The sequence below is a fragment of the Triticum aestivum genome, chromosome 4A, assembly GCF_018294505.1.
Source record: "Triticum aestivum cultivar Chinese Spring chromosome 4A, IWGSC CS RefSeq v2.1, whole genome shotgun sequence".
NCBI classification, from domain to species: domain Eukaryota; kingdom Viridiplantae; phylum Streptophyta; class Magnoliopsida; order Poales; family Poaceae; genus Triticum; species Triticum aestivum.
Window position 1 is genome coordinate 613,718,763 of NC_057803.1, and position 15,432 is coordinate 613,734,194.

The 15,432-nt window shown below is 45.6% G+C and overlaps 1 protein-coding gene and 1 long non-coding RNA gene across 2 annotated transcripts; one reads left to right on the forward strand and one right to left on the reverse strand.

Moving 5' to 3' along the window:
• The first annotated feature begins 3,400 nt into the window (after positions 1-3,400).
• Positions 3,401-7,868, forward strand: LOC123087573 (26S proteasome non-ATPase regulatory subunit 12 homolog A). Its single transcript, XM_044509617.1, has 11 exons — positions 3,401-3,704; positions 3,859-4,056; positions 5,161-5,268; positions 5,352-5,456; positions 5,586-5,642; positions 5,730-5,926; positions 6,493-6,592; positions 6,676-6,788; positions 6,880-7,033; positions 7,123-7,200; positions 7,324-7,868. The coding sequence occupies exons 1-11, from the start codon at positions 3,702-3,704 to the stop codon at positions 7,540-7,542; spliced, it is 1,332 nt and encodes a 443-aa protein (XP_044365552.1). The 5' UTR covers positions 3,401-3,701; the 3' UTR covers positions 7,543-7,868.
• Positions 7,869-10,038: 2,170 nt separating this feature from the next.
• LOC123087574 (uncharacterized) lies at positions 10,039-10,737 on the reverse strand. The gene is made up of 2 exons (XR_006441432.1): positions 10,453-10,737; positions 10,039-10,307 (listed from the first exon to the last, which is right to left on the reverse strand). It is a non-coding gene; the product is annotated as an uncharacterized lncRNA (long non-coding RNA).
• Positions 10,738-15,432: the final 4,695 nt, after the last annotated feature.

Consider the following 15,432-nt stretch of genomic DNA (forward strand, 5'->3'; position numbering starts at 1 on the left):
ATGTTCATGTAGTAAAGTGAAATATAGTTTGCTAGCTCTGACTTGAACCACAAGTATAACAAAATGGCTAACTGTAGGTCAATTGAGCTGACCGCCTGAACATAAAATAAAATAAAATAGATAGCACTAACATGTATTTTCTAGATCATAATCATTACATAAACAGCGCCGTGCAAGCATCAGAATAGAACGCTAGAGAACATCGTCACTATATTTTGAAAGGTCGTCAAGCAGCAAAAGAAAAAGAAGTAATATGTCACTGCTTAAAAAGTTAAAATTGTTAGCTTAACACGAAAGGGTGTGCATGGTAATTCCTTGAATCAATTATCACAGTTATAACTGAGAAGAAGTAACTGCCGCTCCCTAAATCCAAGTCCGCAGGCACAGGTATCAAGGATAGCCTCTTCCTATCAAGATCAAACTCAAGAATCCCAACCGAATTGAGCAACCAGTAAATGAAATCCCCAACCATCACATCAGTCTTGTTGACAGAAACAATGGCATGCTTGGATGGAAGCGGTGTCGAGATGGGATCGCCCCACGCACCAGTTTCCGACGAGTAAACGTAGGCAACCGCTTCTGTAATTTGTCCCTCCTCACCATCAGTGCCTACCAAGACCACCTGGAAGTGGTCGTCGTCTCCGGCACCGCGAAGCACCGTCCCGCTGATCGGGGCTCCAACAGTTTTGAGCCCCGGTGGAACGGCGACGCGGCGCCGGTCGCCGGTGACAGGGTCCCAGACCAGGACCTGCGTGTGCGCTCTGTTGAGGAGTAGCAGTCGTCACCCTTGTTCCATCGCCAGGAAAGGCGTTCGGGTGGGATCCGATTTGGGGCGTCGAGGGAAGGCTCGAAGCGGGGCTCGAAGCGGACCCTCAGCTCCACGCGGAAGAAACCGAGGAGGGGAGGGTTGAGGCGGTGGTGGCGGCGGAAGCGGCGCGAGAAGGCCGGGTCGGAGGCGACGCTGCGCCAGCGCTTGGAGACGAGGGATGCGCGGGGGAGGGAGGACGGCTGCGGGGGGAGACGGAGGAGGATCTCCGGCAGCAGGTCGTCGTCGTCCAGCAGCTCCGGCGCCGCCGACGGCGAGCGGGCGCTGCTCATCTCGCCCTACTCGTGCGGCTGCGGGGTGTGTGTGGTGGGCTGAGGACCTGAGGCTCGTCTTGCCCTAGTGAATGAAACGTAGTGCAGGCCGTGAAAGCGACGACAAAGCCCACGACGATGGATTTTTATAACTAATAAAGAAGAAGAAAATAATTCTCAAAAAAAGTTGATCAACACTTTAACTCGCCGGCCCTTTTATATTTTATTTTTTTGCGGGGAATATGACACTATTATTCCATAATTAGAGGATTATTATAATCAAGAGGTAAAAGTTCATCTATACAGGGGGTCATCTATGTAGCTAAAACAGGGGTGCTACATTCGTTGCCGCTGTGATTTGCCGACTGATCTGCAACTATATTATGTTCCCGTCGAAGCTTTCAGGGAATAAACTCTCTTCCAACCATCAAACTTTTGATCTCCGCATTTGCATGGTGCCCATAGGCTGAACGGTTCAAGCCATCATCATCTGGTAAAAGTGGGCGTCAAACGATCGGAGTGACATTAAAGGCCTAGAGATTTTTGCTCATCAGATCTTTGTGGAAAAGCAGGCCATCAATGAGAAGATATTCCAAAGATCGCTCTTGATGTCTGGTGTCATAATTCTCTTCTCTAGTGACCTAAAGAGACCTAAGCTGGCAACCGGCGGGACTAGTAGGAAAACTCAGCATCTCACTCGGCAACTATGGCGGTCTTGTCCGACTAATGGTTCTTGATCTTGATGATTATACTCCATTTTGCTCTAGTTCAGCGATGACAACAGTGGCGGTGGTTTCAAGTTGGTTTTGACCAATGCCTTTGGTGTTTTCCTTGCTTTGCTCTACTTCAGAGATGGCGACAGTGATGGTGGTTTCAAGTTGGTTTTGACCAATGTCTGTCGAGCTTTATCCTTTAGTGTTCTTGTCGCTTCTTCGACGCAATCCTTCGACAAACTAATGATTCTACATTATGCATTTGCAATGGATCCTATTTAACACTTTGAACATAACCAGACCTTCATGTAAAATGCAATGGTTTCAACAAAAACAACATCTGCCACATGCTCCAGACGCGTTGTAGAAGCTCTAATAAAACCTCATCGACGCTCTCTGGCAATTGCTCCGCAAGTAATCTTCTAATCTTCATCGGAGAAATATGCATCAACATTCAATACCTACTTACCAACTAAAGCTCTAGCCCATATATTTAGTCACTAAGCAGTCGTAGCTTTCCCCCGCTGCACGGACAAAGTTGAGAGGCAACACGTGAATTATTGGTGCAATATGTTTTGAAGATTCCACAATTTTGCCTTGGACCAGATGCTGCATGCGCTCCCACCATATATATCAACATGTAGTCACCATCAACTATGACAGTTAATCGGATCCATATAGAGGTGTTCGAACGATTAATCACATAGCAGAAACTCAATCACCCCCGCTCCTGATCCGCCCATAAGCGCAGCGCCAGAAACAAGTTGCTTAAGTTTGAGCGACTTCGAGATTGCCTTCGCTCATAAACATTTAAACAAAGCATGACTAATGCCCTTCGTTCCCACCGCTCAGACCCGTCATTGTGAATTGTTTTCGATGTGCAGATGTTCAAGAACAATAAAACAAGGAATGGCATTGTGCAGACATCTCCACAGTTTTTTAATCTGCAGGGATCTAAAGTCAATAGCCACGAGGCCTGGATCCTATTTAGCACTTAGGTCGACCGATGGTGACCAAATGCGTACCGCCCCCCCTCGCCGCTACTGGGGCGGCCCAAGTAGCTCCTTTCTGGTTTTGAGAAAGTAACCTTCCCAGACCTTTTTTTGCGTTTTTCTCTTTGGGTTTCTGCTTTTTTCATTTTTATTTGGATGAGTATTTTATCAAAATGCATGAATAATTTTTAGATTCGACAAATATTTTTTAATCAATGAACTTTTTTGATATCTGGGAGCAATTTTCGCATCCGCGAACATTTGTTGAATTTTATGATTTAATAAAATCCATGAATTTTTCTAAACCCATGAATCCATAATTATTTTTCAAATTTAAGAACATTTTTGATTACGCGGTCATTTATTCAAATCATGAACATTTTTTATTTCCTGACTGGTTTTCAAAATTCACAAACATTTTTTTTCAAAGTCACGAATATTTTATAATTTTTCAACTATTTGTTTTGAAACCATCAACATATTTTGAATTCACAGACATTTTATGTTTTGTTCAAAATTGGTTTTTTGAGATTCCGACTTATTTTGAAGACGAAAGAAAAAACAAAACAAAAGGGCGCGCGGTGGGAGGGTGAGGGGTGCGCGTTGGGCGTTCGCTGGTTCGCCAGCCAGCGCGTACCGCGCTAAACAGGAGGTTCCGGCCGAGCCTGCGTGGCGGCACGTAGACGAAGACGAGAGACCGACCAGACACCGGATCTGGGCCGTCCAGACCTCGCCATCCAAGACGCCCGGCCCGGGCCCGAGCCCGACCCGGCTCAGCACCCCACTATACTCTCTCACCCCACGCTCCATCCCCGACCCAGCGAGACCTCTCCCCCAAGCAAACCCAAATCGGCCGCCGTCCCCTCTCCTCCTCCGCCCACCCACGCCGCCGTCGCCGCCTCCTCTCCAGATCCCGACCATGGTGAGCCCCCCCTCTCCCTCCCGCCCGCCTCCGCCCCTCCCCCTCCCCCCACCCGGCCGCCGAGCTTCCCGGGGTTCCATCCCCTCGGGCCTAGGGTTTCCGATCTGATCTGCTTTGACCGCGCGCGTGACGGCGGTGATTTTTGGTGGTGCAGGAGGGCGGCAGCAGCAGCCTCGACGCGGCGATCGAGTCGCTCCTGAACACGGAGAAGCAGTGCCGCCTCGCCGGGGATGTGGCCGGCACCCGGAAGGCCGCCGTCGACATCGTCGAGCTCTGCTTCAAGGACGCCGCCTGGAAGACGCTCAACGACCAGATCGTCGTCCTCTCCAAGCGGCGGGGCCAGCTCAAGCAGGTACGGCTAGCTCGCCGCACCCCGCTCATCATCCCCCCTTCTCCGTTTCGTTTAGATTGTGTCGAACTTGAGCCTGTAGCTTCGATCCAGATGCTTAACCCTAGATTTATGTGTAGAATTATGCTCAGAAAAGCTTCTCAGAGAATTGGCTGGATTGATGTGTTCGATTTACTTTTTGGGTTGTAAGAATTGGTTGTTCGGAGAAGCTAGATAGTTTGTTTAGGGAGAAATTGGGATTTATGTAATAGAAATATGTTAGTGGGGATATGCGTGAAGGAAGTAGGTCCCAAATATGTTCTGTTTAGCTTGCTTGCCTTTATGTAATGGGATGTTTTTTGCCATAAGGGCTCACGAGGAGGGCATGCCATATTCCATAGTAACACTACTCCCTTGCAGTGTTCACTAATATTGTAAAACTTCATGTCTTAATGGACTCTAGAGTTGCTAACTGATTCCTTCTGTTTCTAATGGACTGTTTCAGTGCCAACTGTTCTATTTTCTTTGTTTATTTATAGCACATGTATGACATCAATCAACAGCCAAGGGAGCAAGATTAGTCATGCACCCTAATTATTAGTTTTCTTCTACTCTGTGTTTATAGTTCTTGTATTTATATACTGTAGGTGCCGACATTGTTGAACAACATCGATGTTAGCGTTTACTTGCAGGATCTGTTTGTCCTTGTGGCTGTTTTTATGCCCATGTGTGCAATATTTTTTGTGTGTGAAGTCACTCTAACCACGACAGCGGGTTCAGTAATTACATCATTTCATACTTGCACAAAATTACTTCTGACCGATACTTTATCACAAAGCACTAAATCAGAATGGTGAAGTGATTGCATGGTCTGATTCACTAAATAACTGTTTTACTACAGCTCTCTCTCTCTCTCTCTCTCTCTCTCTCTCTCCCCAAAACAGTAAGACCATCTTTTGTTAGACCATGTATCTTCTGCTTAATGTTCATCATTCATCTTATTTTTTGACTGATTGGACAATATGCCATTAGCAGTTAAGCACTCTTGTGTCTGCAATTGATGTTGCCATTTGCTTTTGGTTTTGAGTTATGCACATATCTCACCTTCTTGTTCTTTATTATATGCAGGCTATTACTGCTGTGGTTCAGAAAGCGATGGAGTACATTGATGTGACACCAGACGTGGAAACACGTATTGAGCTTATCAAAACATTGAGCAGCGTCGCTGCTGGAAAAGTGAGAAGAACGACTACTTTTTATTGTTTACTCCTGTAATACTTCTTGTCTCCCATAAACTCATTCTTGAGCATGCACTGTAGATATATGTGGAGATAGAGAGAGCTAGATTGATCAAAAGACTTGCAAAAATCAAAGAGGAACAGGGAAAGATTGATGAAGCTGCTGAAATCATGCAGGAAGTTGCTGTAAGTTTGCCCGCGCATTAGAATTCTTGATAAACTGTTCATCCACTATAATCATGACGTGCTTATTTTGCTGGTGCTCTTCTCCAGCATCCTTTTAACTTTTTTCTCAGCTAACAATTTGATCCTCAGGTTGAAACATTTGGCTCGATGGCCAAGACAGAGAAACTTGCATTCATTCTGGAGCAGGTATGTTGCCAACTGGCAATAATAGAACTTTGAAGGGTCACCGAGAAGATTGCATTCATGAGAAACCTTTCTATATCGTGGCTGCAGGTTCGTCTGTGCCTGGATCGTCAAGATTATGTGCGCGCACAAATTTTATCCAGGAAGATTAGCCCTAGGGTCTTTGATGCTGATACATCAAAGGACAAAAAGAAACCAAAGGAAGGTGATAATATGGTTCAGGAAGCCCCTGCAGATGTACCTTCACTCTTAGAACTGAAGCGCATCTACTATGAACTGATGATTCGGTATGCGGTTCTTCTTCTTAGTGTTTCTTAACCATGATAAGTTCAAATATCTTTTCTTGTAATATGTATCAAGTTATTGCAACTTTTTTAGTAGACAAAGTAAATATCATAATGTTTAGTTTACTTGATAATAACAGTAATTACGGAACATAATGTTAATGTATGTCTGGACAATCAAGACAACATACTTAAAAAATTGTCATATACTTCAATCCTTCCACTGACATTTGTTTGTCATCACTGCAACCTGTGATCTGTTTATCATTAGCAAGCTTGTTCAAAATTCTGCCTTTTCCTGTTAGGTATCCTACATGTATATGTTCAATTTGCATGGTCATGCCATGGATACTGCTTGAATGCCTACCTGTAGATTGCAACAATATCTGATTTAGGGGCTACAATTGTGAAGTCAAGCTATTATTGTGCTTTAGTTCCCTATTTGAACTGCTTGATAGGTGGAAATAGATTCCCAGTTTGAACTGCTTGATTGATAGTTGAATTTCTCAATCTGTTGAGTATTTTACATATTTGGTTGTCAATCGTGATTTCTTATTGTCTCTTTTCAGCTATTACTCACATAACAATGATTACCTGGAAATCTGCCGTTGCTACAAGTCGATCTATGAAATTCCATCAATAAAAGAGGATCCAGCAAAGTGGACACCGGTAATCTCTCACTCACCTCTCTGTGATTGCACGTGTGCCTTGTGCATACCTAACTTTATCTGACTGCCTGATTCCATTTGTAGATTCTTAGGAAGATCTGTTGGTTCTTGGTGCTGGCACCTCATGATCCAATGCAGTCAAGCCTTCTCAATGCTACACTAGAGGATAAAAACCTTTCTGAGATCCCAAATTTCAGGTACCATTGCATGCCTTTGAAGTTTAGAATATCTGATTTACACCTGACATGCCTTACCTAATGCTCACTTCTTATGTTTGTGTGGAAACAGATTACTACTGAAGCAAGTTGTTACCATGGAGGTGATCCAGTGGACAAAGTTGTGGGAATTCTTCAAGGATGAATACGAGAACGAGAAGAATCTCCTTGGAGGAGCTTTAGGCACGAAAGCTGCGGAGGATTTGAAGCTGAGGATCATTGAGCATGTATTGCGTTTCTTGGCTTTCACTATATGTTTATTTTGTTGTTCTTTCTTTGTGTTTGTCAATTGATCTTCGGTTCATGCTCTGTCCAGAATATCTTGGTTGTTTCGAAGTACTATTCGAGGATTACCCTGAAGAGGCTGGCGGATCTTCTTTGCCTGAGCTTGCAGGTCTGTATTTCCTACCTTCAGCTAGCAGCACTGCACTACCTTGTTTTCATTAATCCTCTGTTGATGTAGGTATATATGGTGTATGCAGTATCTAATAACTTGTTCCAAATTGTCATTGTACAGGAGGCAGAGAAGCACATCTCGGACATGGTGAACTCAAAGGCCCTGATTGCCAAGATCGACAGACCGATGGGGATTGTGTCTTTCCGGACAGCCCAGGACAGCAACGGGGTGCTCAACTCGTGGGCGTCAAACCTGGAGAAGCTCCTGGACCTGGTAGAGAAGAGCTGCCACCAAATACACAAGGAGACGATGATCCACAAGGCAGTGCTAAAGGCGTGATTAACGTGCATACATTTTGAATGGAATGGCCTCCTTTTAGTGTTTTGTGGGTAGTAGACTTTCTATGGTCTGATTTCACAATGTCGGGGTGGGTAAAATACTATTGTCTAGTCAAACATCATGCATGCGAATTGGTCTTAAAACACTGTAACCACAAGATGATGGATACCATTTGCGGCCGTGGCATTGATGTGCGCCAGTTTCCACAAGTCATGTATTTTCCTGAATATTATTTGTATTCTTTGGTATCTGCTCTTGGGAACCTAGCTGTATCTGCTTTTTCAGAACCAGACCCAGTTTCCATGTGCTGGGAGATTCCCCTGTTCTGTTTTGGATGGTGTGTTTCCGTTGTGATGCAGTCAGTCAGGTGTTACACGGTTTTATCATTGTTATTGTTGGTATAGATTTGTCTGAGCCCTTACAGGTACTTCCTCTGTTTCTAAATATATAAGACGTTTTGCAGTTTAAATTGAACTGCAAAAACATCTTATACTTAGGGACAGAGGTAGTAACATATACACAACTTGGAGCTGCAAGCCCCAAACCATTTGGCCTTCTGCTTGCATCGTCATTGCAGTGCTGGAGGTAAGAGTGGGCTGAGATGATGCAAAATGAGTCCAATCGTTTCCGCTTTGTTCATGTCATTGTTGTTTTCAACTTGTTGGTAGAGATGTTTCTGTCTCTGGCTGCACTCACATTTAAATACTGAGCCGAGTAGATTGGATCTTGGTTAGGGCCTGGTAGGTTTGCAGATGTAGCTAGTGTGCATGAGACCACAACTTAAATGGGCGACGAGCATGGATATAGAGGAGTAATTGATGTTTGCAGATGCTAATGCCATAGTTTTAATGTCACCGAACATCCTCGTCTCCATGTCCAAGTAACTGCATCTCCAAACTAAACTATGGAGGCCTGGTTTCAATGCCTCCAGCTTTCCTTCAGGTAGTTACTGCCTTCTTTCTTTCTTTCTTCTTTATTTACTACTCAATCTTGCGGGGTGTGTTAGTCTGATTGTGCTTTCGACAAAAAAGAAAAAGAAATCTCTGCTTGGTTGTAGCTATATAATAATGGTTGTATTTTCGTTCTGATCGGTTGCACCGTGATCCAAAAGATCAAAACAGGTTGCGTTTACCACTGAGGTGGATCCAGTTTTTGTTTATTTTTCTTTTAGCTAATTGAATCCTTTATATGTGTATTCGTATCAACCATGAGAAAGTAAAATGGAAATACTAAAATACCTTGACTAACTTCTCTGTGCTGTTGTTTAGAGCAGATTATAAAATAAGTTGAGTACAACACACTTCAAATAGAATTCGATGCAAATCGCTAGGATCATTGGGCAGTATAGTAAATTTGCTCATTGCACGTTGTTTTTCATTTTTGTTGGCTACTTGCATCTGTACTTGTATTTATTTTTTCTCCAAAAATTAGAAGAAGCTCTGACTTTTTGTTAAGAACTGATTTGGCTAATGTCTTCGGTTATCATGTCATGCTCATGGAATATTAAAATCCCAATGGAATGGCTTCGTCCGGAATATAAATGACAACAGGTACCTGCTAGAGTTGACAAACCTTCTCCCTGCCCAACTAGCTGCATCAACGTCTCATCTCTCCCCTGTATCTTTCTGCATCTGGGAGCCAGCTAGGATATAATTTCTTCCCGGCACTTCCCAAGAAAAATCCCGAATTGGATCCAAAATTGACGGGTTATCAGCACCACATCATCGATCTTGAGCACCACGGGCCCCCAACTAGCTCTCCCACGGGTTCCAAATAACTACCTTCTCCTGGGACATCACTGCTCCAACATCTGGCATTCCAGGTGTGTTTTAAGACCTCATTCTGATTATGCTACTAATATCTTAGGATAGTGGAACCACTAACCAATGGTACTGCCTTCATTTTGACAATACGCAGGAGGAATGTATTATATGCAAGGATTCTGAATCGTCATCATCGAGGGTAGCACCCTCATCGGGCTACCCTTGCATCGAGAGAATCATAATCTACTGCCGAAAGGAAGATTCAAGGGTCCGCACGCTAGAGCAACTTCTGCCGATTGTCAGCAATGCGAAAATCAGCATCGACCGCTGCTGAGCTATGTTAACCAATATCTTGTTTTCTTTCCGGGACCGGCCTCCTTGGATTAGTGGTATTTTAATTTGTTGAGACGAAGTGTTTTGGTGACGCCGGGGTTAACCAGAAAAGAGCCGCTGGTCACAAAAAGTAGTTGCCAATTGAGTAGGCATCATGTATTCTGGTTCCAGAACCACCACCATGTTTTAGATAATGGGTGTGTACTTGTTGCGATCGGAATTCGCCAGATATATGTGCCAATGTGTGTGATGGTTCTGGGCCGTGGAGGAGCGCTAGGCTACATTGCACGGATACTTGGATACGTATCGGATACGTGATACGGGGATACGCCCGATACAGCAATTTTCTAAAAACTAGGATACGGGGATACGTCTGTATATACATATTAATTATTAAATATATGAAAAACTAACGAGTTTTTTTATAGGAAATGCACTGTTTTATTAAAAAACTTGAAGTCTTCACGATTGCTTAACAAATACTGCATGGATCTCTTGTTGCCTCCTTTCCCTTTCCCAGTATTTTCCAACATCTGGACGTACCTCCACAAAGGCTTCTTCTCATTATCATCTTCCGGAATCACACGAGCAGTAGCCAATACATGGACTGCATCCACGCGACCTCCACTACCTGCGTCACTTCTAACTGAAGAAGACCCTATGGCCGATCTGCACAGTAAAAGGAGGAGATTACGAAAACAGATTAGTCAAACTGATCTAATCTTAAAATCTGAACCTAAAACACCTACGTACAGAATTCAGAGAAGGAGATGGAGAAGAGAGATCAGAGAAAGAGAGGGAGATGAGAACATACCTCCTGCAAGGGAGACACGGATGTCTTCTGCCGGCGACGAGCCGGCGACCGATCAGCGTCGATTGGACGGAGAGTTGGAGAAGAAGAGGAGAGGACTGGAGCTGAGAGTTATGGAGAGTTGGAGACCTGCGGGCTGTGGCTGCTCGCCTGCTCCAAAGAGTCGAGGGGACGAGGTGGCCAGCTGCGAATTGATGACGTGCGGCGGCGCTAGGAGGGGATCGAGGAGTTTTCATTTTTATACGTCGAACGAAGGGGTTGCCGTATCCAAAACGTATCCCAGAGGTATCAAACACTATTTTCTTTTTTTAAAATCAATAAATCACAGGATACTTACGGGATACGTATCGGGCAGTATCTGAGTATCGGGGCAGTATCCGGCAGGATACGCGCACTTTCTGAAGTATCCGTGTAACGTAGGCGCTAGGTAAACCTCCCTGCTCAGCGACTCCTGTATCTCTCGGAATGGATTGGGCATTTAAATTTTAATTTAGCTCCTGAGCCCTCGCAAATACTATACATGTGCTGGATTGGGCTTAAATTGATGTGTACTCCGTGGCTGACACTGATTGCAATTCACTCCTAGTTTACCTCTTGAATTTCAAGATCTTATGTCTGAAACTCTTACATGTTTCCATTAACCAAATCTACTGTCTTTGCCCTCAGCCTCAGAAATTCAGAAGATTTAATGACAGAGTACCGCCATTTTAACTTAATGATAAAAATCACGCTTGTATAATAGAACACATTTTTACGGTCAAAATAATAGAACACATTTAGAATAAATCAGACAACGTCATCCTTCTGCTTGTTCTTTCTTTGTGCGTTCATGCTCTGTCCAGAATGTCTTGGTTGTTTCAAAGTACAATTCGAGGATTACCCTGAAGAGGCTGGCGGATCTTCTCTGCTTGAGCTTGCAGATCTGTATTTCCTGCCTTACTCCTAGCAGCATCACACCTTGTTTTCATTAATCCTATGTTGTTATAGGTGTATATGGTGTATGTCGTATCTAACTTGTTCCAAATTGTCCTCCACAAGAATTCTAAATAAGCACTAGCTTGTAGTCGACGGAGTCTTCCGAGTGAACTTGTCCCAGAAGAGCGAACAGAGAAGAACATCAGACGGCGCCAATGCCCAACTACAAAGGACCGCGCCCTCATCTACCCAGGAAGGTGGACACCGTGCCGCTGTTCTTCAAATCCAGTGGGGACCCCTGCCCCTCGCCTTGGCTCAAAAGGCGCCGGACCGCAGGAAGATGGAATTGCTCGCCCTAGAGCAAAGAACGGACAAGGTTCCGGCCACCAAGGGGGATACTCAGCCCGACCTGCCGCTGCACGAAGTAAACCCGAAGGATATCCACATCGAGGCTCTCTGATACAAGCACGAAGAGGAAAAACTGCACAAGGGAGCTGACATTGAACAAACATACATAGAAAAGAGATGGAGCACCATAATTGGAATTAGCTCAGGCCCACAGAAATCAGCCCTGTTCGTGGCACTACATCGAGCAGTTGCTAGTGAGGACCCCTATCCCCTCCCTGCCCAAGGCAATGATGCCAATCAAGCAAAAATTGACCGGCAACCGAACAAATCATAAGGAATGCCGAGCTTCACTAATTCAGAAACAAAGCACCATGTTCCATCTCCCTCACCGAAGACGCAGCCACCATGATGCCCCACTGCACGCTCCCACCTTGCCCAAGACGGCACCTTCAGGAAGGAGGCGACGCACGCCGCGCCGTTGCCGTCCAGTCTATGCAAGACACGGGATTTCTCCCGGGAAAGAAGCGGGAGGGAGAGGAACCGAACCTCGACGATGCCTCCGAGGATGGGAACGACACCGACCGGTGTCGCTGCTGCCGTGGCCAGAGAACCAGCCAAGGATTTCTCCCGGTCCAAGTTCGCGACTCCTGGCAGTCCACCTTCACCGACGCCCGCGACGAAAGGCCACCGACGACCAGATCCGGCATGAAGGGGGGGGGGGGGGGGGGGAAGGCCGCCTTCAGATCCGGACGCGAGCCAGGAGGACGCACCACCCGCTACGACCGACAACTCCCGCCGTCCCTCGCCGCCCACACGGCCGAGGAGACACTGGGGCAAGACCTGCGATGCCACTCGCTGAAGAAGACGGCGCTGCCTCACCGCCTGAGGCCGCCGCCTCGGCACCCGAAGCCCTCCGCGCGGGAGCAGCCAGATCCTCGCCGCCGCCGTCCTTTGTGGCCACGCGGAGTTCGCCGGAGGCCTCCTCATGCGGCGACGAGGGGGGAAGGAGGAGGGGTGGGAGGACTGGCGGCTAGGGTTTTGTCGCCTCCCGAGTCGCCCCAAGCGGAGCGACGCGGGGCCGGGGGGTGTCTCACCCAGTGTGGTGTTTTACTTGCTTAGTTCATCTTAAACTGCTGGGTGCTGTAACCTGTTGGACCTAGTTTGCCACGCATTCCTGGAGGAAAGGGTGCGCAAAGATCATGCAATATGTGTCTGAAATTCTGATGATTCATAAGCAGTTTAGGTTGTTTCTTGTCCGTATAAAATTGCAAAATAAGTTCAGCAGGTAAAGAACCTTTTCTATTGGTTCTACTATGATCCGAAAGCAGGCAGATGCAGCTTTTTCAACCAGTTCTTTTTTCCTTTGATAGTTAACTTTTGTATGCTTTCGTGGCAATTTTCGTACAACAGATTATAATACAAGTTTGGTACTTCCTCCGATCCATATTACTTGTCGTTTAAATGGATGTATCTAAAAGCATTTCAGTGCTAGATACATTCGTTTGAGCGATAAGTAATACAAACCGGAGGGAGTACAAAAGAATTCAGCAACCTCAAGACCGATTCCATAGAAGTTGGGACCAACCTCAAGACTGATTTTTTCCATACAAGTTGTTGGGGGCCATGATCGATCATCATGTCACGCACTATTAGGTCTGAATTGCATCATCCAGAATAGTACTCCCTCCGTTCGGAATTACTCGTCTCGAAAATGGATGTATCTAGAAGTAAAATACGTTTAGATACATTCATTTCTGCGACAAGTAATTCCGAACGGAGGAAGTATATATGATGGCGGGAGCTGACTAAATTTTTTCCATCTCATCTCCATTCCCAACTAACTCTTGCATCCATATATCTCATCTCTTCCAACTGCAGCTCTGCCGACCAATGCTTCTTTCGGCATCTGGGGGACAATAAGGATCAGCACCACGATCCTCAAGCCCTCCAGGTAATTAGTGCGTTCTTCTTCCTGGGAAATTAGTACTTCTCCGTCGCCCGGGTGTGCGTCAAGATCTCATCTCGAGGTAATTATGCTAGCTGCTACCTCTGTCTGAAATCTCAACTTAGTTATACTCATGAACAACACAACTCGACTGGCCGTTGTTCTTTGTCGTTATTGCTGTCAAAGGTGTATATTTGTCTTGTCTTACGCATGGTTTCCTGCACCATCCAGATCAGACACCAACTGAGATATCATTATGGAGGATACACCAATGTCTACTATAGATTTTTATGATTTAGAGAAAATTACAAATGGGTTCTCGGATGAGCTGCTGATCGGACGTGGGGCCTATGGAAAAGTTTACAAGGTACAGAGATAAGATATATGTGTATTACATAGCAATGATACTGCGTTAGAGCAATCTTATTATTGGTTGAAACGAACACACAGGGGGTTTCCCAAACCACATGAGTATTATTGTGGTTGAGATTGAAAATAAACACATAACAGAAAAAAAGTAGATAGTAGCAAACATGATTAAATGGAGCTAGTAATGGAATTCATGGAATAAAAATCCCCTTAAACATATTCATGTGGTTCTAGTTTTAAAACTCTCTTTCGCTCATTTTTTGTTTTAAACTCGTCCTGACAAAGCCAATAGGAGACCGGTTATAATTCGGACGTGTTTAGTCAAATATTCATTTTGAACTCTCGAATTCAGATATAATGTCTATGATGTGAGCAAATTTTTGCTAATTAAAGGGCCTTCGAGTCACAAAAATGTCCCTAAACAAATCATATTTTTGCTAATTAAAGGATGGTGACCAATTAAACTAAATGGGAGGTTAACCGCCCATTAGAAGTTCCCGTTTGAAAATCCAAATAGTTCCAAATCTGGTTATTGCAATATGTTACCGAAAAGGCTTCCGCCCCACTTTATATATAAAGCAACGACCGACAACAACCCAGTACAAACGCACGCCACCACCACACATGCACACACCCAAGCCAGGATACATAGGCACTGAGCGCAACAACACGACCCCAAGCACTACAAGAGCAACCGGGGACTCCAATAGTGACCATGCCATCATGAAGAAATGAAGCCACATACGATGAACCTTGAGCTTCAAGACGGTGCCTTCAGAAAGGTTATGACACCGGAGCGCCGCCACCACGTGATCTGAGGATCGGAGTTTCCCTAGGAGCCACATGACGGGCAATGAGAGCCGTGACGACGCTTTCAAGAAGGGAACGAGCGACGCCGCCACCGGTCCGTCCGAAGATAGAGCAGATTTTCACCCTGGCCAACACTCGCCGTCACCAAACGCCTCACCCCGGCTACCACGCCGCCCACACGGCCATGGCCGCCGGGCAGCACCACGCTACCACCACTAGGGCAATCGTACCGGCATCCTAGACCTCGACAACACCTCACTCAATACCCGCCGCTACCCCAACCCAAAAGATGAGCAGACCCCGTGGTAAACTAGCTTCCATCGACCTGTCCTGCCGCATCGGGCACGAGACGAGCATGGTCCTGCTGCCGGGCGCGAGCGGACACGGTCCTGCTGCCGGACGCGAGACGAGCTTGGTCCTGTTGCCCTAGCGCGAAAGTTGCTTCTCTTTTCTGCGACTGCATGTCTCTTTATTAATGAGCTTAGCCCAAACCATGTGATGTTGTCTAACAGCCTAAGGGCAACTCTAACTGATCTCCTAAAAATAGAGGAGTAAAACGACGGAGTAAACCTTAGTGGAGTAAATTTACTCCACTG